Below are 27,107 nucleotides of genomic sequence, written 5' to 3'. Positions count from 1 at the left end.
CCAGAGCCAATGCACCCATTTGACAGCCTCAGACCATACCATATTACAATTCTACACATCCACAAGTAACACACTCAAGAAGCAGACTCAGTGAGCACCAAAACCTCCCTTAAGTAAGTCCTGCTCCATAGGGGTGTCTCCTGCATAGCAGCTCTCCCACTGTAGTAAAGCTGGTCCTTATAGCCAATTGGCCTGGAGGTCAACTCCTCCCAGTGACACCAACTGCAATCAGAGCTCAACTCCAATAAGACTGCACACAGCCCACACAGGGTCCCTAGAGTGCCATATCAGGTGACTGGGGAGACTGAGCCATTGGGTCCTACAGGACACCTACTATACAAGGCCACTTTACCAATTCTAGGAGACACAGCAGCTCTACCTAATACATAAAAAGAAACACAGGGAAGCAGCCAAAATGGGGAGACAAAGAAGCATGTCACAATTGAAAGAAATGGAAGTGAGAAAACTGCTGAATACAGAAATCAAAACCATGTTATAAGCTTATTCAAGGATCTTCATGAAACTTTCAAGCATCTTAGTGAGAATGTCAAAGACATGAAAAAGGACCAGTCAGAAGTTAAGCATACACTAACTGAAATAAAGAATAATTTACAAGGTTTCAACAGTAGAGTAGAGGATTCTGAGAATCAAATCAAGGATTTGGAATATGAGGAAGCAAAAAACATCCAATTAGAAGAGCAAAAAGAAAAAAGTCCAAAAACATGAATATAGTGTAAGGAGCTTCTGAAACAACTTCAAGCCTACCAACATTTGCGTTATGGGGGTGCCAGAAGGAGATGAGAGAGAGCAAGATACAGAACACTTCCCCTACCTGGTAAAAGAAATAGACTTACAAGTTTAGGAACCTCAGAGAGTCCCAAACAAGAGGAACCCAACGAGGCCCACACCAAAATACATCGTAATTAAAATGCCAAGTCTTAAGGACAGATAGAATCTTAAAAGCAGCACAAGATAAGCAGTTAGTTACCTGCAAGGGAGCACCCATAGTACTGTTAGCTGACTTCTCAACAGAAACTTTGCAGGCCAGAAGGGAGTGGCAAGAAATACTGAAAGTGATGAATAGTAAGTACCTACAACCAAGATTACTCAGCAAACTCTCATTTAGAATTGAGGGTCAGATAAAGAACTTCACAAACCAGAAAAAAAGTAAAGTAGTTCACCACCACCAAACCATTATTACATGAAATGTGGAAGGGTATTCTGTAAGAATAGGAAGAAGAAGAAGGAGAAAGAGATAAAATATATCAACAGTAAAAGGCAACAGACACATATCTATCAACAATTGAATATAACAATCAAAATAACCAACCATAAACCTAATGAACAAAATAAACTGGTGAATAAAATTGAGTCGGCATAGAAACATGGAATAAATTGACAAATCTCAGATGGAAGTGGGTGGGAGCGGGGAGAAGAGATTAACCAAATGTATTACCTATCGACACAGACAGTAGGGTGGTTTAGGCCTGGGGTGGACCAGGAACTGGGTGGAGGGGACGAATGGGAGTAAAAAGGGTGACCTCTGTAATATTCTCAACAATGAAGATTTAAAAGAAAAAAATAAGTTGGTAGAAATAATTAAGTGAATTTTAGTGGACTTCTCAATGGTTTTTGTTTTTTATACTGTACTGATACTATTTTTTTCTATCTTTTGCAGTCAGATGTCCAATATGATGAATCAAGCAAGACTCAAAGTCCTCAGAGCGAGAGATGATCTTGTTACAGTGAGTAATTAGCCTCTATTAGTTATCCACACTAATAAAAGAGAAACATGGTAATTAGTGTCACTCTGCTACCCTTCCCATTGGCTAATCCCCCTGTCACTCACAGAGTAGGGCCGAGATATGCAAATTAACTGGCAGCCAAGATGGCGGCCGGCAGCCAGGCAGCTGATGCGAAAAGGGAGGCTTGCTTGCTTCAGTGACAGAGAACTCCAACGTTCCCCGCCTGACTTGCCGGCCTCTCAGCTGCAACTCTCAGCAACTATGTTGCGAATAAAGAAGCTAAAAAAACCCCAGAAACCTGCTTTACTCAGCGGAGCTTCAGCCAGCCGGACCGCAACATTGTATCAAATACAGACGATAAACAAAGGCCAGAAACCTGTTTTCAGCAGCTGAGGCCTCAGAGCTAAAGCTGGCCCAGAATTAAAAAAGAAAAAGAAAAAACGGAGCAGTTGGGAGCTTCAGTCCCAGCCTGAAAACAGCCCTCAGCCCCTCAGTTAGACTGGCCAGGCACCCCAGTGGGGACCCCCACCCTGATCCAGGACACCCTTCAGGGCAAACCAGCCAGCCCCACCCATGCACCTGGCCTCTATTCTATATAGTAAAAGGGTAATATGCCTCCCAGCACCAGGATCAGTGGAGCCGCGAGGCCTCCCGGCACCGGGATCAGCATGACAGGGGGCAGCGCCCAAACCCCCTGATCGCCCTGCAGCTCTGTGTGTGACAGGGGGAGGGGCACCAACCCCCCGCCCCCCACGGGCCCTGCTCTGTGTGTGACTGGGTAGAGCCATAACCTCCCCATTGGCCCTGCCCTGAGTGTGACAGTGGCGGCGCCCCAACCCCCTGATCGGCCCTGCTCTGTGGGTGATAGAGGGCGGCGCCCCAACCCCCCAATCGGCCCTACCCTGAGCGTGACTGAGGGTGGCATCGCAACCTCCCAATCTGCCCTGCTCTGTGCATGACAGGGGAAGGCGCCCCAACTCCCCAATTGGCCCTGCTCTGAGCCCAATCAGGGGCTGCACCTAGGGATTGGGCCTGCCCTCTGCCACCCGGGAGCAGGCCTAAGCCAGCAGGTCGTTATCTCCCGAGGGGTCCCAGACTGTGCCGGGGTCCAGCCCCAGCAGGTCCAGGGGTCTCCAAAGGCGAAGACGGAGTCGGCGAAGAAGGAATGACACGGAGACAGCGTTCAGTTGATCAGCAACCTAGCCAGGATCTCCAGCCAAGTTCTGGTCTTGATATCCAGAGAGGTTCTGCTTAGGATCTCCAGCCAGGTTCTATCCAGGTTCTCCAGCCAGGTTCAGTCACCAGGTTCTAGTCAGGTTCTCTTGCCAATTTCTGTAGTCAGGTTCAGTCCAGGATCTTTTGCCATGTTCTCTCGCTAGGTTCTGTCTCTAGGTTCTGTTGCCAGTTTCTGTCCAGGATCTTTTGCCATGTTCTCTCCAGTGAAGTTCTTCTGTGTAGGTTCTGCCTTCTCAGTTCTGTTCTAAGTTCTGTCTCTTTCTGTCTTGTTACATCTGTATTTATACCAGTTGATTCAGTCCTATCAATCTCTATTCCAAAGGTTAGGGCGTTTCTTATCTCCATTCCAGGGAGTAAAGATTATGTAGCTTAAGCATGATTGTTCATAGTTAAAGTGATTAATTACCCGCCTGGCACTTAGTTGAAGGGTTTTATTCCCTCCCTAACTTCAGGGGAAAATCCCTACCTGGGGAAGCAACCTTTCTCAGAGAGGAGACCTTGGTTAAAACACATAGTGCCAAGAAGGTGAGCAAACATCTTAAGAACAGTATGCCATATATGCCAGGTCCTTTGAAACAGCAAGGATGGACCGGCTCCCGGCAAGACTGCAAGAGGGCACAGGCCAGTCTGAGGCACCGCCCCCCCCACCCCCGAGTGCACAAATTTTTGTGCACCGGGCCTCTAGTGAAATTATAGTATTTATTTGCCTATTAATAGAGAACTCACTAGTTAACATTAGCTAAATAAAGAGTTGAACTAGTGGCCCCATGCACAGATTTGTGTACATTGAAAGGAAAATAATTAGAAAAAATATTTTAATACTGCTATTTGCCCTTTCTCTATCAGCCCCTTGGAGCCAGGTGGCGGCCCCGTCACCCGCCACTGCCACTGGTCGCTGTCTGCGGGGCAATTGGTGGGGCGGTAGGGCTCCCACCTGGCTCCCTCAGTGCCTGGGAGCCAGGCAGTGGCCCCACCCCTTGCCTCCATCACTGGTTGCCATCTGCGGGGCTATCAGGGCCCCCGCTCACACCCACCTTTGCCTGGCACTGCCCGCCCATCTGCTCCACCATCCCGCTGTGGTCCCACTCTTGTTGGGGCCCATTGGGGAAGGCAGTGCCTCCACTGCCGCCCCCTACCAGTGCTGCGTCGCTGACGCCTGCCATGTTCCACATCGCTCCCTGTAGTCAGCGCACGTCATAGCGAGCGGTCCAACTCCTGGTCAAATGACCACCAGAGGGGACAATTTGCATATTAGGCTTTTATTATATAGGATGATTTTGAGAGTGAGAGAACATAAGTATAAAAATGAATAAGATATATTCCTGTCTTAAAGGACCCTCTGATCTAACAGAACTCATAGACCCTTCTGGATCATACAGCATGTCATGGATTGACAACATATATGAGGGTGATAGGCACTATGGAGTTTAGAAATGTAGGCTAGAGTTAATATAAGGCATAAGTACAGGTTAAAGAGGTTCACCTACTTTCAATTGAAAGCTTCATTGAAGTTTTTATTTTATTTTATGGGGACTATCATAAATAAGGTCCATGTATGAGTGTATAGGCTAAGTTTAACAGGGAAAAGGTTAAACACAAGAAAACTATTGGGGCCCTAACCTGTTTGGCTCAGTGGATAGAGCATCGGCCTGCGGACTGAAGGGTGCCAGGTTAGATTCTGGTCAAGGGCATGTACCTTGGTTGCAGGCACATCCCCAGTAGGGGGTGTGCAGGAGGCAGCTGATCGATGTTTCTCTCATCGATGTTTCTTACTCATTATCCCTCTCCCTTCTCTGTAAAAAATCAATAAAATATATTTAAAAAAGAAAAAGAAAACCATTTGGGAAGTATTGTTGTCCTGGGAAGAGGACAGAAAACCTCCAGATACATGCAATTTAGTTGGGAAAGCCTAGAGGTATTAGAATTGTATTCAGGAACTAAACAAGGATGCCTGCTGATATTCCACTGTTATTCATTGTTATTTTAGAGGACCTAGATTCCTTATAAAGTGGAGAAATAAGTTATATAAATATTGGAAAGGAAGAAAATTATTTTTGCACATATAATCTATACAGAAAAAAAACAGTAAGAACTGGTAATTCTTTCAAAAGATGACTTACAGGAATTGAGTTTTTCTCTATGCAAACAATAACCAATTAGCGAGTAATAGCTACAAAAATTATTTAATTTTTGGGAATAAATTTAAGTGAATAAGACCTATATGAAAAAGCTATAAAACTTGAGTAAATGGAAAACATACCATTTTTTTGAATAATTAAAGAAACAAACTGATTTCATAAGATGTGGTTTATATTAGATTAATCTGGCACGGTGTCAGTGTTGACACGTTTTATTGGAAGACATTCCAGATGTTGATTACTGATTGATTCCTCCTCTTCCACGTTCAACACCAAATACTGAATTTCAGGCCTCACTAACTAGGAGAATAATCGTTTCACTAACAAAAATGGGAAGTTAGAAGGACAAGCTGTTTTAAGAAAAATAATCAGCTCACCTGGCTAGTTTGGTTCAGTGGTTGATGTCAACTCAGGAACCAAGAGATTGTGGTTCCATTCCCAGTCAGGGGACATGCCTGATTTTGAACTTGATCCCCAGAAGGGGGTGTGCAGAAGGCAGCTGATTGATAATGTTCCCTCACATTGATGTTTCTAATTCCCTCTCCCTCTCCCTTCCTCTAAAATCAATACAATTATATTTTAATAATATTTTGTTTGTTTTTTTTCTAATTTTAAAATACTAATTTAAGTTTTTATTGGAAACTCCTTTAAATCCTTTAAAATACATAAATAACTACTAGTTTGGCTTTATAAGGAAATTTTAGTTGTCATGGATATAGCATGATACCTAAAGTTCAGATCAGTCATTTATTTATCAAACTAGAGGTCCAGTGCACAAATCGTGCACCAGTGGGGTCCCTTCGCCTGGCCTGTGGGATTGGGTGGAAACCAGCTCTCTGACATCCCCTGAGGGGTCCCGGATTGTGAGAGTGCAGGCCAAGGTAAGGGACCCCACCGGTGCACAATCAGGGCTGGGGAGGGACGTGGGAGGTTGGCCAGCCAGGGCAGGACCACAGGAGGGCTCCAGGGCATGTCCAGCCCGTCTCGCTCAGTCCCGATGGGCCAGACCCCAGCAGCAAGGTAACCTGCCAGTTGGAGCATCTGCCCTCTCGTGGTCAGTGCATGTCATAGCAAGCAGTTGAGCGGTCTTAGCATATCATTAGCTTATTATGCTTTGATTGGTTGAACAGACGACTGGACAACCGGACACTTAGCATATTAGGCTTTTATTTTATAGGACAGCAGTTCTCAACCTGTGGGTTGCGACCCCTTTGGGGGTCGAACGACCCTTTCACAGGGGCCACCTAAGACCATTGGAAAACATAATTACATATTGTTTTTGTGATTAATCACTATGCTTTAATTATGTTCAATTTGTAACAATGAAAATACATCCTGCAAACAACAACAACAAAAAATCACAGACACTCCAGAGAACTGGGATCTTAAGCCAGCCAAAGGAATGACATTTCAATTTTTCATTTTTATTTTTTTATTATTATTTTGTTAGCTTTTTTTTTTTTTTTTGCTTTTTGGTTTGTTCTCCTTATTTTTGTTTGTTCCTTTATTTCCTACTTCTTTTCACATTATGTCGTTAACCACATGAGAAGCAGACACGTGAGAGGCACACTCTTGTCCAGGGAGCATCAGCCCCGTGAGCAGCCTGCCTTGAGCCTAAGAGCAACAGCCTCACGTGGCCTGCCCCTGTCCAAGGAGCAGCAGCTGTGTGAGCAACCCGATTCCCCATCCAAGGAGGAGCAACCATGCGAGCAGTCCAACCTGTCCGAGGAGCAGCAGCCGCACAAGCAGTCTTCCTACGTCTGAGGAGCGGCAGCCATGTGCAGCCTGCCCCCATCCGAGGAGAAGCAGCTGCACGCACCCTGCACTAGTCCGAGGAGCAGCAGCTGCACAAGCATCTTGCCCTCGTCCAAGCAGCAGCAGCCGCACGAGGAGCCTGCCCAATCTGAGGAGCAACAGTTCTGCTTGCGGCCCGGCCCCATTCGAGGAGCAGCAGCAGCCCACCTCAGTCCGAGGAGCAGCAGCCACACGAGCAGACTGCCCACGTCCAAGGAGTGGCAGCCCTGCGCAGCACGCACCGGTCCGAGGAGCAGAGCCACAACAGCCTGCACCTGTCCAACGAGCAGCAGCCAGGTGAGTGTCACGCCCTCGTCCGAGGAGGAGCAGCCATGCCTGCAGCTCACTCTCATCCAAAGAGCAGCAGCCTTGCAAGCAGCCCACCCCTGTCCGAGGAGCAACAGACTTGCAGTCAACCTGTCCAAGTCCACAAGCAGTAGCCCCACAAGCAGCCCACCACCAGAGGAACAACAGCAGCGTGCAGCCAGCCCCCATTCAAGGATCAGCAGCCACGTGAGCAGTCTGCCCCAGTTCAAGGAGTAGCAGCTGCATGTGTAGCCTACCCCCATCCAAGGAACAGCAGCCAGAGGAGCCACGATAGCTGTGAACAGCACCCACAAGAGGAGCTGCTGACAACTGAGGAGCAGCTGCTACCACAACCGCCCGAGGAGCAACCACAGCCCGAGAAGCCGCTGCCACCCAAGGATCAGCCCCTGAACGACTCAATATCTAGATATGTCGGTGAGATCAAACATGGGTAGACAAAGAAACCCCCAAAGGAAAGAAAAGGAGGACTCGTCAGAAAAGTGGCTAAGTGAAACAGAGGCATTCAGCATGACAGAAAAAGAATTCAGATTAAGGGTCCTAGAATGCATAAACCGGATGGAGGAAAAAATCAACAACTTATGCAAGAAGCAAGAAGAAACAGATGAAAAAATCAACAACTTATGTAAGAATCAAAAAGAAACGGATGAAAAAATCAAAAAATTATGTAAGAACCAAGAAGAAATGAAGAGTGATATAGCTGCAATAAAAAACACCATTCAAAGTTTTAACAGTAGAGTAGGAGAAGCGGAGGACCGAATTAGCAAATTAGAAGACAAGGAAGCAAAACACACCCAAACTCAACTTCAATTGGAGAAAAAAATTAAAAGACAGGAGGAGAGCCTAAGGGAGCTATGAGACAACATGAAACGAAACATACGAATAATAGGGGTGCCAGAACAACAGAAAGAGGAACAAGGGTTAGAAAACCTTTTGAAGAAATAATATCAGAAAACTTCCCTGAGGTGGGGAAGAAAAAAGTCACACAAGCACAGAGAGTCCCAAACAAGGTGAACCCGAAAAGACCCACACCAAGACACATCATAATTACCATGGCAAATATTCAGGACAAAGAGAGAATCTTACAGGCTGCAAGAGAGAGACGGAAAGTTACATACAAGGGATCTCCCATTAGATTATCAAATGATTTCTCAACAGAAACACATCAGGCCAGAAAAGAATGGATGGAAATTTACAAAGTGATGCAAAGCAAAGGACTGAATCCAAGAATACTCTATCCAGCAAGGCTTTCATTCAAACTTGAAGGGGAAATGAGAAGCTTCACAGACAAAAAAAGGCTAAGGGAGTTTATCACTGCCAACCCAGCAATGCAAGAAATGCTAAAGGGACTGGTGTAAAAAGAAGAAATAGAAAGCTAAGAAAGAAAACAGGCACAAAAAACAGAAATGGCTACAAACAGGTACCTTTCAATAATAACTTTGAACGTAAATGGACTAAATGCTCCAATCAAAAGACATCGAGTGGCTGAATGGATAAAAAACCATGACCCATATATTTGCTGTCTACAAGGGACCCACCTCAGAATAAGGGACTCGCACAGACTGAAAGTGAAGGGATGGAAAAATATCTTTCAGGCAAATGGAAATGAAAAAAAAGTGGGGTAGCAATACTTATATCAGACAAAATAGACCTCAAAGTGAAGGCCATACAAGAGATAAGGAAGGCCACTTCATAATACTAAAGGGATCAATACAACAAGAAGATATAACCCTGATAAACATATATGCACCCAGTGCAGGAGCACCCAATACATAAAAAAAACTCCTGGAAGGTATCAAGGGAGAGATCAACAACAATACAATCATAGTAGGGGACTTTAAAACACCACTGACATCACTGGATACATCCTCTAGACAAAAAATCAGCAAAGAAACAGCAATCCTAAATGACTCACTAGATCAGATGGACTTAATTGACATCTTCAGAACATTTCACCCCAAAGCCACGGAATATACGTTCTTCTCAAGTGCTCATGGGACATTTTCAAAAATAGACTACATATTGGGTCACAAACAAAGTCTTCCCAAATTCAAGAAGATTGAAATCATACCAAGCATCTTCTCAGACCACAATGGCATAATATTAGAAATAAACTACAATAAAAACAACACAAAATACTCAAACACTTGGAAGCTGAATAGCATGTTATTAAATACTAGGGGCCCGGTGCACGAAATTCGTGCACTAGGTGTGGGGGGAGGGGGGGGGAATGTCCCTCAGCCCAGCCTGCCCCCTCTCACATACTGGGAGCCCTCAGGCATTGACCCCCAGACCCCTCCGATTGCTGGCTCTGCCCCTTGCCCAGGCCTGACGCCTCGGCCAGAGGCGTCGACCCACATCACACTCCGATTGCCTGATCGGCCCCTTGCCCAGGCCTGACGCCTCCGCCAGAGGTGTCAGGCTTGGACAGGGGACCCCCATCTCCCCCCGATCACTGGCTCTGGCCCCCGCCCAGGCCTGAGGCCTCTGGCCCAGGAATCATGCCTCTGCAGGGGACCCCCATCTCCCTCTGATCGCTTGCTCCACCCCCCGCCCAAGCCTGACGCCCCTGACCCAGGCTTCAGGCCTGGGCAAGGGGACCATCATATCCCCCCAATCCCCGGCTCAGCCCCCCACCCAGGCCTGATGCCTCGGCCAGAGGAGTTGACCCTCATTACCCTCCGATCACCAATCACCGGATCGGCCCCTTGACCAGGCCTGAGGCCTCCGGCAGAGGTGTCAGGCCTGGGCAGGGGACCCCCAGCTCCCCGCGGTTGCAGGCTCCGCCCCTGCCCACGCCTAACGCCACTGGCTGAGGCTTCCGGCTCAGGCAGCGGGGACCTGCAGCGGCAGCGGCCCTGTGATCGTGGGCTCCGCTTTAGGCCCAGGCAAGGGACCCCTAGCTCCCGGGACTGCCAGCTTCGACCGTGCCCAGCTCCCATCGCTGGCTCCACCCCTACTTCCTGCTATCACTGGCCAGGGCGGCAAAGGCGCCTGATTCTCCGATCATGGCTGGGGGGCAGGGCAAAGGTGGCCCCAGGGCCGCCTTTGCCCTGCCCCCCAGCTCTTAGCTCCCCCCTGGGTTTCCAATCACTGTCAGTGGCAGGGGGCTTCTTCCTGCTTTCCCTTTCGCCTCCCTGCATTGTGCCTACATATGCAAATTAACCGCCATCTTGTTGGCAGTTAACTGCCAATCATAGTTGGCTGTTAACTGCCAATCATAGTTGGCAGTTAACTGCCAATCATAGTTGGCAGTTAACTGCCAATCATAGTTGGCAGTTAATTTGCATATAGCCCTGATTAGCCAATGAAAAGGGTATCGTCGTACGCCAATTACCATTTTTCTCTTTTATTAGTGTAGATTGATTGGGTTACCAATGACATCAAAGAAGAAATTAAAAACATCTTGGAACCTAATGACAATGAAAACACAACAATCCAAAATCTATGGGACACAATGAATGCAGTCCTGAGAGGGAAGTTTATATTTCTACAGGCCTATCTCAAAAAACAAGAAAAAATGGTAGTAAATCATCTAACTCTACATCTCAAAGAACTAGAAAGAGAGCAACAAGAAAAGCCCAGAGTGAGCAGAAGGAAGGAGATAATGAAGATTAGAGCAGACATAAATGACATAGAGACCAAAAAAATAATACATAAAATCAATGAAACCAAGAGCTGGTTCTTTGAAAGGATAAGCAAGATTGGCAAACCTCTAGCCAGGCTCACCAAGAAACAAAGTGAGAGAGAACCCAAATAAACAAAATCAGGAATGATAGAGGCGAAATAACAACAGACCCCACAGAAATACAAATGATTGTTAAAAAATACTATGAACAACTCTACTCCAACAAACTAGACAACCTGGAGGAAATGGACATATTCCTAGAAAAATACAACCTTCCCAAACTCAATCAGGAAGAATCTAAAAATCTCAATAGGCCAATAACTATGGAGGAAATTGAAGTAGTCATCAAAAAGCTCCCAGCAAACAAATGCCCAGGGCCAGATGACTTCACAGGGAAGTTTTACCAAACATTCAAGGAAGAACTAAAACCTATCCTCCTCAGACTACTACAAAAAATTCAAGAGGAAGGAACACTTCCAAGCTCATTCTATGAAGCCAGCATCACCCTAGCACCAAAAACAGGTAAAGACAACACAATCAAAGAGAATTACAGGCCAATATCCCTCATGAACATAGATGCCAAAATCCTCAACAAAATCTTAGCAAATCGGATCCAGCAGTACATCAGAAAGATCATAGACCACAACCAAGTAGGATTTATCCCAGGGATGCAAGGATGATACAATATCCGCAAATCAATAAACGTAATACATCACATGAACAAATTGAAAGAAAAAAACCACATAGTCATATCAATTGATGCAGAAAAAGCATTTGACAAAATCCAACACCCATTTTTGATAAAAAAAAAAAAAAAAATCTCTCAGCAAGGTGGGAATAGAAGGATCATACCTCAACATAATAAAAGCCATATATGACAAGCCCACAGACAAGATCATACTCAATGGACAAAAACTAACACCATTTCCCCTAAGAACAGGAACAAGACAGGGATGCCCCCTCTCACCACTCCTGTTCTACACAGTACTGGAAGTATTAGCCATTGCAATTAGACAAGAAGTAGAAATAAAAGGCAGCCAAATTGGAAAAGAAGAAGTAAAACTGTCCTTATTTGCAGGTGGCATGATATTACACATAAAAAACCCTAAAGACTCCATCAAAAAACTACTAGACTTAATAAATGAATTTGGCAATGTAGCAGGATACAAAATTAACGCCAAGAAATCTATAGCATTTCTATACACCAATAGTGAACTTACAGAAAGAGAGATTATAAAAACAATCCCGTTTACCATCGCACCAAAACAATTAAGCTACCTAGGAATAAACTTAACTAAAGAGGTAAAAGACCTCTACTCAGAAAACTACAGGACGTTGAAAAAAGATATAGAGGAAGACATAAACAGATGGAAGAACATACCGTGTTCATGGATTCGTAGAATCAACATCATCATAATGTCCATACTACCCAAAGCAATCTATAAATTCAATGCACTTCCCATTAAAATACCAATGGCATACTTCGTAGATCTAGAACGAACTCTCCAAAAATTCATCTGGAATAAAAAAAGACCCCGAATAGCTGCAGCAATCCTGAAAAAGAACAAAGTAGGTGGGATCTCAATACCAGATATCAAGTTGTATTACAAAGCCACTGTTCTCAAAACTGCCTGGTACTGGCACGAGAACAGGCATATAGATCAATGGAATAGAATAGAGAGCCCAGAAATCGGCCCAAACCAATATGCTCAATTAATATTTGACAAAGGAGGCAAGAACATACAATGGAGCCAAGATAGTCTCTTCAATAAATGGTGTTGGGAAAATTGGACAGATATATGCAAGAAAATGAAACTAGACCACCAACTTACACCATACACAAAAATAAACTCAAAATGGATAAAGGACTTAAATGTACGACAGGAAACCGTAAAAATTCTAGAAGAATCCAAAGGCAACAAAATCTCAGACATATGCCAAAGCAATTTCTTCACTGATACAGCTCCTAGGGCACTTGAAACTAAAGAGAAAATGAACAAATGGGACTACATCAAAATAAAAAGCTTCTGCACAACAAAAGAAACCATCAACAAAACAATGAGAAAACCCACTGTGTGGGAAAACATATTTGCCAATGTCATATCTGATAAGGGCCTAATCTCCAAAATCTATAGGGAACTCATACAACTTGACAAAAGGAAGATAAACAATCCAATCAAAAAATGGGCAAAGGACCTAATTAGCCACTTTTCAAAAGAGGACATTCAGAAAGCCAAAAGACTTATGAAAACTAGCTCAAAATCACTAATCATCTTAGAAATGCAAATCAAAACAACAATGAGGTTCCATCTCACACCTGTCAGACTGGCTATCATCAACAAATCAACAAACAACAATTGCTGGAGAGGATGTGGAGAAAAAGGAACACTCATGCACTGCTGGTGGGTATGCAGACTGGTGTAGACACTGTGGAAGACAGTATGGAGTTTCCCCAAAAAACTAAAAATGGAACTCCCATTTGATCCCGTGATCCCACTTCTAGGAATATATCCCAAGAAACCAGAAACACCAATGAGAAAGGATATATGCACCCCTATGTTCATAACAGCACAATTCACCATAGCTAAGATCTGGAAACAGCCTAAGTGCCCATCAGTAGATGAATGGATTAGAAAACTGTGGTACATCTACAGGATGGAATACTATGCTGCTGTAAAAAAGAAGGAATTCTTACCTTTTGCAACAGCATGGATGGAACTGGAGAGCATTATGCTAAGTGAAATAAGCCAGTCAATGAAGGAAAAATACCACATGATCTCATTCATTTATGGATAATAAAGACCATTATAAACTTGTGAACAAAAATAGATACAGAGGCAGAGCAGCCTCGAACAGACTGTCAAACTACAGCGGGAATGTTGGGGGGCAGGAGGGGAGGGTAAGAGATCAACCGAAGGACTTGTATGCATGCATATAAGCATACTCAATGGACATAAGACACTGGGGGGTAGGGAGGACAGGAGATTGTCAACGGCGGGAAAAATAGGAGACATATGTAATACTCTTTGTAATACTTTAAGCAAAAATACAATAAAAAAAAGGAAAAGAAAATACATCCTGCATATCAGATATTTACATTATAATTCATAACAGTAGCAAAAGTAGTTATGAAGTAGCAACGAAAATAATTTTATGGTTGGAGGTCACCACAACATGAGGAACTGTATTAAAGGGTCACGGCATTAGGAAAGTTGAGAACCACTGTTATAGGATGTGTGAATGCTTACTAAGTGATAATAAGTGATAATCTCTAAGTATTAGAGATATAATAAAAGTAAGTCCTTGCTTTTGTGGAATTTAACATCCTAGTAGGTTGAATATAAGTCGTGTTTTTAAAAATACATATAGCCCTAACTGTATTTTAGCGTAGGCCTGCAAACTGAAGGATCCCAGATTCGATTCCCGTCAAGGACATGTACCTTGGTTTCAGGCACATCCCCATTAGGGGGTGTGCAGGAGGCAGCTGATCAATGTTTCTCTCTCATCATTGTTTCTTACTTTCTATCCCTCTCCTTTCCTCTCTGTGAAAAATCAATAAAATATATTTTTTAAAATAAATAAAAATACATATAAGAAAAATCTGGGTTTTTCTTCTTTTTTTATAAATTTTTTACTTTTTCAATACCAGTGCTTCTCAACTTTTTTTCTTCTCTCCAGAATATTTACACAATTGTTATATTAGTACATTTTACTAACATCTCCCATCATACACAGTGATTTTCAAATTTTGAGGGAGGGGAGTTTTGTGGAATGAACATTTTTTTATAAATGGAAAAGATTCAACTTCCGATAGTTTTTCAAAATATTGTTAACCATCATTTTCTTCAAGAGATGGGCTAGAGGAAGAGGATTACATTTCATAATTTTGAAACACAGATCAGCAATTCTAGTTCATACCACATATCTTCCCTAAGTAACCAGAGAATTTGTCTGCTTACCACTGAAATCATCACAAATAAAATTCTCTCTCTTTTCAGTACTAACTTGATCTTTTAGTTTCTCTCCTATATTTTCATTTCATAATTGTCCTGGGTTCCCTTGAGACAGTAAGCTATTTGAATTTCAGAATATACTTAGGCTTGTCTTGTATTTGCTAGGCCCTATAAGTGTCTGCTGCCTATCTGGATCTAGACAGGAGAAAATATTTACATGCAGGCAAATCTCTGGTATTTTGCGTTTGATTCCAGACTGCCTTAATGCGAGATCGCAATAAAGTGAATCATAATCTTTTTGCTGGTGGAAGGTTTCGTCTTCAATTTACAAAAACTACAACATGAAATACAATAAAGTAAAGCACAAGAAAACAAGATGTGCCTATACAGCCTTTTGAACATAACGTTAAAAAATTAGTCAGTGGCTAGGAGATGGGATGGAGCAAGTTGAACAAAAAACACAGCCCTTAATTTGACAACACATGCAGGAAATAGATATAGTGTAGTAGAGTGGGTAGTGGTATGAGATGAGGTAAGACAGACATTTGGGTTCAATTAACAGAGCCTCGAATGCCTGTTGAAGATTATGGACTTTATCCTTTGGCTAGTTCTCAAACTTTAATAGGCATAAAAATCCCTTGGAGGATCTTAATATTTATATCTCAGAGATTTTTATATTATTGTCAGGAATCAGTATTTAAATAAGCAGCTCAGAGTAATTTTGATGTTGGTCTGGGAACCTCGTTAAAAACTACTGTTGTAGTCTGAGATTTGTGTTAGAGAGACCTGGCAACACTGCGGAGTGGAAGCCAGAAGGTTATGGCTTAACTTTCAAGTCAGAAGTAGAAAGGCCACAACAAAAAAGACAAGAACCTCATTGCAGAGATACTAAAAAGATAGCATACACAGGATTTGGTGACTTACAGGTTGTGATGTGTGATTGGAAAGGAATTAAGAATGACTTAAGGGGAGAAACCAAGATGGCGGCATAGGTTAACGCCAAAGATTGCTGCGTCGAACAACCACTTCAGAGATATAACTAAAGGACAGAACAGACATCATCCAGAACCACAGGAAGGCTGGCTGAGTGGAAATTCTACAACTAGGAGGAAAGAGAATATCATACCCAGACTCAGAGGAGGCACAGTGCTGAAGCAAAATACTCAGGTGTGGAGTGCATGCGCAGAGCGGGCTGGCGGCGGAGGGGCGGTTGTTGTTTTCAATCGGGAGGGAGTTTCAGACTCTGAGCTCCAGATCCAGGAGAGTCTCTGGGGACCCTGACTCAAACGGGAGAAACGGGACTGTCTGGCTTCGGTCAGAACTTGAAGGCAGCTTTCTCTCCGAGGTTTGCAGCAGTTGCTGGGACTCTGAGAGGCAGAGCCCCTAGGGACGGAACTGAGAGCAGCCATAACTGCTCGCTCCGCCCGTCCTGTAGATCCCCGGGGACCCGCTCCGCCCAAGCCCGGCGCAGAACCATTTGCCGGATAGCCTCAGGCAAAGGCTAGATTAGCACCGCCCTAGAGATCCAGCACAGAAGCTCTCCCACTGCAGACACAGCTGACTCTCATAGCCAGTTAGCCTGGAGGTCAAATCACCCCTGGTATTACCGACAACAATCAAGGCTTAACTACAAGACTGCACACAAAGACCACTAGGGGGTGCACCAAGAAAAGATAAAAAAATGCGGAGACAAATAAACAGGACGCAAATGTCAGAAATGGAAGCTATAGAGCTCAAAACCACACTTTTAAGGTCTCTCAAGAACTGTCTAGAAGCTGCCGATAAACTTAGTAAGGCCCTCGAAAAGACTGGTGAGACCGCCGATAAATGTAGTGAGAGCCTCAAGAAATCTAATGAGACCCTTGATGTTGTGATAAAGAACCAACTAGAAATTAAGCATACACTGACTGAAATAAAGAATATTATACAGACACCCAACAGCAGACCAGAGGAGCGCAAGAATCAAGTCAAAGATTCGAAATGCGAAGAAGTAAAAAATACCCAACTGGAAAAGCAAAATGAAAAATGAATCCGAAAATACGAAGATAGTGTAAGGAGCCTCTGGGACAGCTTCAAGCGTACCAACATCAGAATTATAGGGGTGCCAGAAGATGAGAGAGAGCAAGATATTGAAAACCTATTTGAAGAAATAATGACAGAAAACTTCCCCCACCTGGTGAAAGAAATAGACTTGCAGGTCCAGGAAGCGCAGAGAACCCCAAACAAAAGGAATCCAAAGAGACCACACCAAGACACATCATAATTAAAATGCCAAGAGCAAAAGACAAAGAGAGAATCTTAAAAGCAGCAAGAGAAAGAAACCGAGTTACCTACAAGGGAATACCCATACAACTGTCAGCTGATTTCTCAACAGAAACTTTGCAGGCCAGAAAGGAATGGCAAGAAATATTCAAAGTGATGAATACCAAGAACCTACAACCAAGATTACTTTATCCAGCAAAGCTATCATTCAGAATTGAAGGTCAGATAAAGAGCTTCACAGATAAGGAAAAGCTAAAGGAGTTCATCACCACCAAACCAGTATTATATGAAATGCTGAAAGGTATCCTTTAAGAAGAGGAAGAGGAAGAAAAAGGTAAAGATACAAATTATGAACAACAAATATGCATCTATCAACAAGTGAATCTAAGAATCAAGTGAATAAATAATCTGGTGATCATAGTAGAATCAGGGACATAGAAAGGGAATGGACTGACTATTCTTGGGGGGGAAAGGGGTGTGGGAGATGTGGAAAGAGACGACAAAAATCGTGCACCTATGGAAGAGGACAGTGGGTGGGGAGTGAGGACATAGGGTGGGGCGGGAACTGGGAGGAGGGGAGTTATGGGGGGGAAAAGAGGAACAAATGTAATAATCTGAACAATAAAGATTTAGTTAAAAAAAAAAAAAGAATGACTTAAGGGTTACTGAGTTAGGCAACTGAATAGATGGATGAAGGTTAGAAATACAGAAGGAAAGTGTCCAATTGAAAAATGAATAGAGCAGTCAAAGAAAGACAAGTACCATAAGATTTCACTCATGTGGAATTTAATGAACACACTCAACTACCATGCAAAATAGAGACGGACTCATAGACATTAGTCAGACAGTTGTAAAGAAAACAAATATTTTATATTTACCCGCCAAAAGCGGGGGCGGGGGGGGGGGGTGTGGCAGGAGGCGCAAGGACCTGAATAGACAGTTCTCCAAAGAAGACAGATAGGCCAAAGCCGGTTTGGCTCAGCGGATAGAGCGTCGGCCCGCGGACTGCAAGGTCCCAGGTTCGATTCTGGTCAAGGGTATGTACCTGAGTTGCAGGCACTTCCCCAGTGGGGGATGTGCAGGAGGCCGCTGATCGATGTTTCTCTCTCATCGATGTTTCTAGATATCTCTCTCCCTTCCTCTCTGTAAAAAATCAATAAAATATATTTTAAAAAAAAAAGAAGAAGACAGATAGGACAAGATGCCCGATGTCACTAATAGCAGAGAAATGCAAATTAAAACCATAATTACACTTCACAGCTATCATTAATAAATCAACAAACAAGTGTTGAGGATATGGAGAAAAGGGAACTCTCATGCATTGTTGGTGGAAATGCAGATTGGTACAGCCACTATAGAAAACATGGAAGTTCCACAAAAAATGAAAAAACAGGCTCAGCCTGCATGGCTCAGTGGTTGAACATTGACCTATGACCCAGGAGGTCATGGTTCAGTTCCCGGTCAAGGCACATGCCCCAGTTACCGGCTCAATCCCCAGTAGTGGGTGTGCAGGAGGCAGCCAATCAGTGATTCTTTCTCATCATTAATGTTTCTGTCTCTCCTCTCCATTTACCTTCCTCTCTGAATGTGTGTGTGTGTGTGTGTGTGTGTGTGTGTGTGTGTGTGTGTGTGTGTGTACATTAGAGGCCCGGTGCACGAATTCATGCACAGCCGGGGGTAGGGGCCCTGGGCCGTTGGCGGGCCAGCCCCGCCCCCTGGTCGAACTCCTGGTTGAGGGGACAATTTGCATTTTACCCTTTTATTATATATAGGATAAACATATCCTCAGGTGAGGATTTAAAAATAACAAAAAAAACTTGAACACAATGGTAATTTAATATAGTATCTTATGCTTCAAGGAATCAAAGTAGGAAAAAGCACAGTGATCTTTTGATTTGGTAATTCAGGATGTCATTTCTGACTTTTACCAGAGTGGTTTCATTTGGATGAGGGTAGAAAGCTAAATTGTATTGGCTTGAGGAGTGTGCAGTTGAGGAACTGAAGAGGTTGATATATGTGAACTGTCAGTGTTTTGGTCCCGTTAGAACAGATGTATAGTCCAAGTATTCTGTAGCATGAACTTGAATTCAGTATACAGTTGGAGCTTTAATTTTTCTAATTTATATTGAGGAGTTTGTGAAAATAAACATTTATATAATTTTAGTTCTAAAGACATTTTGTAACCCTTTGCAGTCTAACTTGTTGCCATCTAGTTATTTACAGTTTAGCAAACTACAGTAAACAAAAGACATGGCAGGGTGTAGAAACACTCTCTGTAATGATAGAACAAATAAGGTCACACGTACATAAAAGCACACACATGCTTTAAATGGATTTTGCTATTTTATTTTTTTATATATATGTTTTTATGATTTCAGAGAAGAAGGGAGAGGGAGAAAGATAGAAACATCAATGATGAGAGAGAAACATTGATCGGCTGCCTCCTGCACGCCCCCTGCTGGGGAGTGAACCCACAACCCGGGCATGTGCCCTTGACCCCAAATCAAACCCAGGGCCCTTCATTCCACAGAATGATGCTCTATTCATTGAACCAAACCGACTAGGGTATGATTTTGCTATTTTAAAACATTTTATTTCTAGCTTTATCCATAGAATAAGAAATTATGAAAGGAAGTTGTCAAGCAGTTCGTTAGAACAAAGATATTGACAAAAGATAAAAGGAAAGTGAAAAATAGAGAACCAGGGTGAAAATGAAAAGGAAACGAGGTGTTTTGCTACCAAGTTTGGTCTCTGTTGCAGTCTTTTAGTTATTTTTCTCTGCTGTTTATCGGTTTTCCTTCCCTGCCCAGATGCTTTCAAGGTTTAAGAGCTTTGGAATCCCTTTGAGGTTTGAATGTCTGTTTCACTCCATCCCATATAATGAAAGGCTAATATGCAAATCAACTGAATGGTGGAACTGCTGGTTGCTGTGATGCACACTGACCACCAGGGGGCAGACACTCAATGCAGGAACTGCCCCCTGGTGGTCAGTGAGCTCCCCCAGGGGGAGCACCGCTCAGCCAGAAGCCCTGAGCCAGACTTACAGCTGTCGAGTGCAGCGGTGGTGGCAGGAGCCTCTCCCGCCTCCCCGGCAGTGCTAAGGATGTCTGCTGACTTAGGCCCACTCCCCATGGGTCAGTTGGACATCCCCTAAGGGCTCCTGGACTGCCAGAGGGCGCAGGCTGGGCTGAGGGACACCCCCGGGCCTCTAGTTTTCTGTACAATGGAAAAAACATACCTGAAGCTTATTTAGAATTAAATTAGGTAACCTAAGTTAAAATGACAAGAATAATGCCTAACACAAAATATGTATTGGATGAATGATGGCTCTTTATCACGTCCCTAGATTTCACAATGTGTGTGTGTGTGTGTGTGTGTGTGTGTGTGTGTGTGTGTTTAGGAAGAAGAAAAACACATTTAAATTCTGTTCCATTGATCTTGAAGTAGAAATTTCTAGTGGTGTGGTTTAAAGAGTGATGAGATAGAAATGTCTTTGAGGGATGTCTGCTAACTCTTCAAACTAGGCACACCCAAGTAGACATGACTATGAGGTTGACATCATAACTTTTGGTTTCCTGCTTTCCAAGTCCAGAATTCTGTTATTTTCAGACTCCATAATGGCAGCTAGGTTCAAGTGGACAGTTTGCCCTGGCACATTCATAAAATACTGATGTGTAAGCTGACATGCCAACTCGCCAACTGTAATAATTTACATATATCTCTTTGGAAAAGCTGCATGGAGAACCAGAGTCTAATAAGGAAGTTGTTTAAATTTAGAATCAAAGAGTGTCACTAGGATATTAGTGGTTTGTAAGATTATTGATCGTAACTTACCTTTCAAACTAGCATAAAGAATATTAAAATCGTTGATAATCTAGCCTCTTAGAGGTAAGCAGGGAATTATTGCAGATAACTCATTATTGGTAACATCTCCATCCAGATGTTACCTGTTTTTTTCTTTAAATAAAAAATAGAATCATCTTGTATAACTCTTAATAGCTTCCTTTTCAAATCTGTATCATATAACTCTTTCCATGTTAGTCAGTTGTGTTGGTTTCTGAACTGAGGAATAATCTGAGCTATTCTAGGTTAGCTAGAGTGTGACCTCCCAGGGAGCCATGATGTTGCTTCGTGCTTCTTTGTATCAGTGTACTTAGGACAGCATCTGGTTTATCGTATATCTCAGAGAATGTGTTGAACGGAAGCACAGCAATAAACTGAAGCACGCACATGAGCTAGTATCAGCCTCACGATATGTAGATAACTTTTTTTTTCTTTTCCACTCATTGTAGGACCTACTACATGAAGCAAAACAGAGACTCGGCAAGGTGGTGAAAGATACAACTAGATACCAAGTGCTGCTGGATGGACTGGTCCTCCAGGTACCCTTATAGACCAGGTCTATTACAGTTGATAGCCATAGTTCTTAAAAAATTGACAAAATATATTATAGGCCAGCTCTCTTTTTCTTTTTTTCTCATCTTAGCTTCTTTCCTTTTGCTCTTTTCCTTTTCTAATAGAGAAATGTATACTGCATGAGAAGACAGTAATGTCTGTCAGGTTGAGTAAGACTTCCGGGTTTACCATTCTTTTATATTATTAATTTTTTACATAACTCAAGGGTCAGATTTGCTTGCAATCTTCAGCTTTAACTTCTTTTTTTGAAAACATATTTTTGTTGATTTCAGAGAGGAAGGGAGAGGGAGAGAAACATCAATAATGAGAGAGTATTATTGATTGGTTGCCTCCTGCATGCCCTACATTGGGATCCAGCCCGCAATGGGGGCATGTACCTGAGCAGGAATCAAACTGTGACCTCTTGGTTCATAGTTCGACGCTCAGCCATTGAGCCCCGCTGGCTGGGTTTCAGCTTTATCTTTTAAAACTTAAATTAGTTTTCCTAATTTGATTTTGCCACTAATACTTGCTTTTGATATTGAGGTTCAGACCAAAGGCTGTATACATTTTAACTCTATACTCCTTGGCTGTGAATCCTTATTTTACTTATGCTAATTACAATAATATTTGTCCTCAACTTAGCTGATGTAAGATAAGACTCCCATATAAATTTTGTTTCTACCACCTGAGCAGTGGGTATATTTATTTGGTTTGTGATATCAAGATCGTGTTTCCTTGTTCTTGTAGTATGCGCTGTCTTTTTAGGAAATTTACAAGGGAACTTTTTTTCAAAACTAGATGGAAGAATCATAAAAACATTCTATTTATTCCTTAATAATTGCATCTGATTGTGTCATAGGGTTTGTACCAGTTGTTGGAGCCCCGGATGATTGTTTGTTGCCGGAAACAGGATTTCCCTCTGGTAAAGGTAAAGATTAGAGAAAGAGACCTCTTTTTTTTTAAAGATAAGAAACTTAGGGATGAAATGCACCCCTAAGTTTCTGTGTGCCTGACCTTTAGATGACAGCTCAACCATGGAGATTAGAGTTTTAACACATTGTAAATATTCATTTAAGTGACCTCAGTTTCTCATTTCTTAAAGAGGTCACGTTGCCATTTGAATTAGTACCCTCCCCCCTTTCTGGAGACTTCAGAATACCATAATCTTCTGAAAATGCAACAATAGAGGCAGCACCTAGTAGAACTGAGCAAACATAGTTAACACTATCTTAAAGTGGCAAACTGCTCTCAGACCAGCAAGGTTTGGCTCTAACCTAATACAATCCTGTACCTAGAGAAAGAAGGTGGCTACCAGAAAAGAGGTTGATCAGCAGTGTAAACATAGCTGTAGTCCCAGGGGCAGATATTAAGGTGCTCTTCCATGCCCTTTCCAAGTGAGAAGGTTCCCTGGTCTGAAGGGTATGACCTGCTGGCCCCATGACATGTACCTAGGTTGTAGTAGTAGGTTGACACTCTGTGCTGAAGGAGCCTGTGGCTGGTAAACCACAAGTCATAGAATGTACTCCCCTAGCTATGACCTTGTGCTATCAAATTGCTCTTCAGATTAAAATTTTTCAATATAGCTTGATTTCACTTAGTCCCTTAGCGATCATATTAATAATACATGACATATTTTCATTCTTACTATAATTTTTCTCTCCAAATAACTTTTCTCCTAGGGAAGAAAATGTACCAGCCAGATTACGTACTGTTCATTCCCCTTAGTCTCCATGATAAATTAATAAATTGTGGTTCTAGTTTATAAACCATGTCAGTAACTTGGATCCATTTTGTGCTAACAGCCTTGTTTATGAACTTCTACAACAGAGAGGAAAACTCATCAGAATTCACCAGGGTGATAATCTTGCTATGGAAGCAGGTCCAACTGCCAACTGGCCATTTCTGGATGACACAATGATAATGCTAGGTGTTAAGCAAATTTCTTCTTGAAACTAAATAAAGTGTTAACATCCAGTGTCATGAGTATTTCTCCAAAGTGGTGCTACATTAGATTTGAGAAGCAGGGAAGAGTAGAATATATGCATAAATTTGCTCAACTGGTAATATTGTCAGAGAAAAATATTAAAATATTAAAGTTACTTCAAAGAAATGTCATTTACATTTGTAGAGTGTGTACAGTATTGCTCAAAGGACTTTCCACTAGTTATGTGTTATCACACTAATTGCAGTATAGTAGTTAAAAATTCATTTTCATCTGTTTTTTTCCCCAGTGAGCTTTCTTTATAAAATTGGTAAAAAGTACATAACAAAAAGCTAACCATTTTAAATGTACAGTTGTTTTAATTACAGTAAGTACATGAATTGTTGTGCAACCATCTTTTACTTATTTGGATGTACCCAGATGTAGAATTGTTGGATCATATAGTAACCACCATCCATCTTTACAACATTTTCATCTTCCCGAACTGAAACTCTGTCCTTATTAAACACTACCTCTCCATTCCCCTCATCCTCAGCCCCTAGCAACCACCATTCTGCTTTCTGTCTCTGTGAATTTAACTATTGTATGTACCTCATATAAGTAGAATCATAGTATTTTTCCTGCTGTGTCTTAGTTCCCTTTGACAAGGTTCATCTGATATTGTAGCATGAGTCAGAATTCCCTTCCTTTTTAAGGCTGAATTGTATGTGCACACCACATTTTGTTTATCTGGTCATCTGTCAATAGGCACTTGGGTTGTTTCTCGCTGTTGGCTATTGTGAATAGTGCTGCTATGCACATTGGTGTACAAATATCTGTTTGAATCTCTGCTTTTACTTATTTGATGTACCCAGATGTAAAATTATTGGATCATATAGTAACTCTATGTTAAATTTTTTAAGGAATTACCACACTGTTTTCTATAGCAGCTGTACTATTTTACATTCCATTAGTAAATCATCTATTCTCTTACCTGAAATATATAGCTGCTTGTATTGTTTGTGGATTTTTATTTTTATTTTTTGGGGGGGGGAAAAGTTTCTGCTAAAACCTGTCATTTTCTGCTTTTCCAGGCTGCAGTGCAAAAAGCAATCCCTATGTACAAAATCGCCACCAATAAAGATGTTGATGTCCAAATTGATCAGGAGGTCTACCTACCTGAGGAGATGTAAGGAGTATTTCTGCTTTTAACATCTGGCTTTCTTTCACTGGGAGAATGGCCTTTATACTAGGCCTGTTGTAAAGGGAGTTTTCTCCAAGGCATTCTTTGCCTTAAGGATAGAAGCGTGGCTTTTTTTTTCTATTAGTACTCTGTTGTGGTTCTTCCTTATTAGCCAGGTAGACAATGACTGGGAGGGAGGATGAAGTAAGAAAATAATAATAAGGTCACAGTCCATTAAAATTTCCCAAAGAAATTTTGCAAAACCTTACCCAGACTTTGTGTCATAGCCTGCTTATTTAAGAAATATTTGATAAAAGTAAAATTTTGGTATAGCAAAAGAATTTCATTCCCTGAGGCTCCATGTAATAGAACCACACCTTTTGCCTTATGCCTATTAAGTGCTGAGAAACAGGAATGGAATGATAAAAGGCTAGAGGCAGGACTTTCTAAGAGGGAGTTTGGTACAAGGTTAACAATGGTATCTTTTATCTGACACACAGCTTTGCCTTATCAGTACCCCTGGTAATTAGCAGAATAGGGCCTCGAGGAAACATTCAGATGAGGATTCTTTATCTGTTAATTTGTAAACTAGGACTAAATCCTCCCCCTTCTGATTTGCTGATTGTTAGAATTAAAGTTGGTGCTATTTCAGAAAATCAAATTGGCATGTAGCAGTCACTTGGTAAATGACATTTATTAACACCCATACCTTAAATCCTAAGAAGCTTTTTAAATTTATTCAAGCTTACTGCTTATGTTTATTGGCCCCTTGCAGTATTTATTTATTTAAAAGACTAGAGGCCAGGTGCATGGATTCGTGCACCAGTGGGGTCCATCGGCCTGGCCTGCACCCTCTCAGTATCTGGGACCCCTTGGGGGATGTCAGATAGCCGGTTTTGGCCCGATCCCCACAGGCCCGATCCAGATAGGAGGGAGCCCAGTCCCTGCAGGCCCGATCCAGCCAGGGGGGAGCCCTATCCCGTGCATTGAGCGTCTGTCCCCTGGTGGTCAGTGCTTGTCATAGCGACTGGTCAACCGGTCATTCAGTTGCTTGGGCTTTTATAGATAGATAGATAAATAGATACATACATACATACATACATAAATACATACTAGTGGCCTGGTGCATTAAATTTGTCTATGAGGGGGATGTCCCTCAGCCTGGCCTGCACCCTCTCCAATCTTGGACCCCTCAGGGGATGTCCGACTGCTGGTTTAGGCCCGATCCCTGTGGACATCCTTCTCACAATCCAGGAACGCTGACTCCTAACCGCTCACCTGCCTGCCTGCCTGATCACCCCTAACCACTCTGCCTGCCGGCCTGCTCTCCCTCAACTGCCCTCCCTGCCAGCCTGCTCTCCCCCAACTGTCCCCGCCGCCAGCCTGATCACCCCCAACTGCTCCCCCCTCCCCAGCCAGCCTGCTCACACCCCTCCCCCGCTGCTGGCCTGATTACCCCCAACTGCCCTCCCCTCCTGATCTGATCGCCCATAACCTCCTCTGCCTCGACCCCGCCACCATGGCTTTGTCTGGAAAGTCTCCCAGAAGGTCTCCTGGTCTAATTAGCATGTTACCCTTTTATCAGTATAGATTTTTATTGATTTCAGAGAGGGAAAGAGATAGAAACTTCAGTGATAAGAAAAAATCATGATCGGCTGCCTCCTGCATGCCCCACACTGGAGATCAAGCCCACAACCTGAGCATGTGCTCCAACCAGAAATCAAACCCTGACCTACTGGTTCATAATTGTCAACCACTGAGCCATACCGGCCTGGCCCCTTGTAGTATTTAGACATCCCATACCCCAAAACTTTCCTATCTTCCTGAAATCTATAAAAATTATTTCCCCTGTTCTTTGTAGAGCTGGTGGAGTTGAGATCTATAATGGGGATCGTAAAATAAAAGTTTCCAATACCCTAGAAAGCCGACTGGATCTCATAGCTCAGCAGGTGAGTGTGGGAATACTTTTGTTAGTTGGTCTGTTACTTTGAAGTGATACAGAGAACACATCCATTCACTGGTGTTTGGGATTTGTTGCGGTATCCATATTTTTTGACATTTTCTTAAAAGGTATGGGATTAAGCACTTAGTGGCATTGACTGAGTCAGTACCATTTATATGAGGGGGATTTGAAGTCAGAAAAAGGGGTTTTGTTTACATTTACAGTAATAATGTATACATTTACTGCAAGTGGAAATGCTGACCAAAGTTCTTTCTCCAGCAAAAATTATGGCAACTAAAGTAAATACTTTTTTTTTTAAATATATTTTATTGATTTTTTACAGAGAGGAAGGGAGAGAGATAGAGAGATAGAAACATAGATGAGAGAGAAACATCGATCAGCTGCCTCCTGCACATCTCCCACTGGGGATGTGCCCGCAACCCAGGTACATGCCCTTGACCGGAATCGAACCCGGGACCCTTGAGTCCGCAGGCCGACGCTCTATCCACTGAGCCAAACCGGTTTCGGCAACTAAAGTAAATACTTGTTTAAAAAAATTACCGTGGGCTGTTGGCTCTTCAAA

General features: G+C 42.7%; 1 protein-coding gene across 3 annotated transcripts in view; it reads left to right on the top strand.

The window, feature by feature from the left end:
* The window catches only part of ATP6V1E1 (ATPase H+ transporting V1 subunit E1), a 64,396-nt gene that overhangs the window by 34,946 nt on the left and 2,343 nt on the right, over positions 1-27,107 (top strand). For 2 of the 3 annotated variants that reach the window (XM_059684306.1, XM_059684305.1), the window contains 5 exons: positions 1,679-1,745; positions 21,373-21,462; positions 22,338-22,406; positions 24,494-24,588; positions 26,444-26,531. In XM_059684306.1, coding sequence (XP_059540289.1) covers positions 1,679-1,745; positions 21,373-21,462; positions 22,338-22,406; positions 24,494-24,588; positions 26,444-26,531 — 409 coding nt within the window. The remainder of the gene's footprint in view (positions 1-1,678; positions 1,746-21,372; positions 21,463-22,337; positions 22,407-24,493; positions 24,589-26,443; positions 26,532-27,107) is intronic. The other variant, XM_059684307.1, reaches the window with a different exon arrangement.

Source organism: Myotis daubentonii, chromosome 2 (genome assembly GCF_963259705.1).
Source record: "Myotis daubentonii chromosome 2, mMyoDau2.1, whole genome shotgun sequence".
Taxonomy (NCBI): domain Eukaryota; kingdom Metazoa; phylum Chordata; class Mammalia; order Chiroptera; family Vespertilionidae; genus Myotis; species Myotis daubentonii.
Note: the sequence above shows the minus strand (reverse complement) of the source record. Positions and strands in the feature narration are given on the sequence as shown.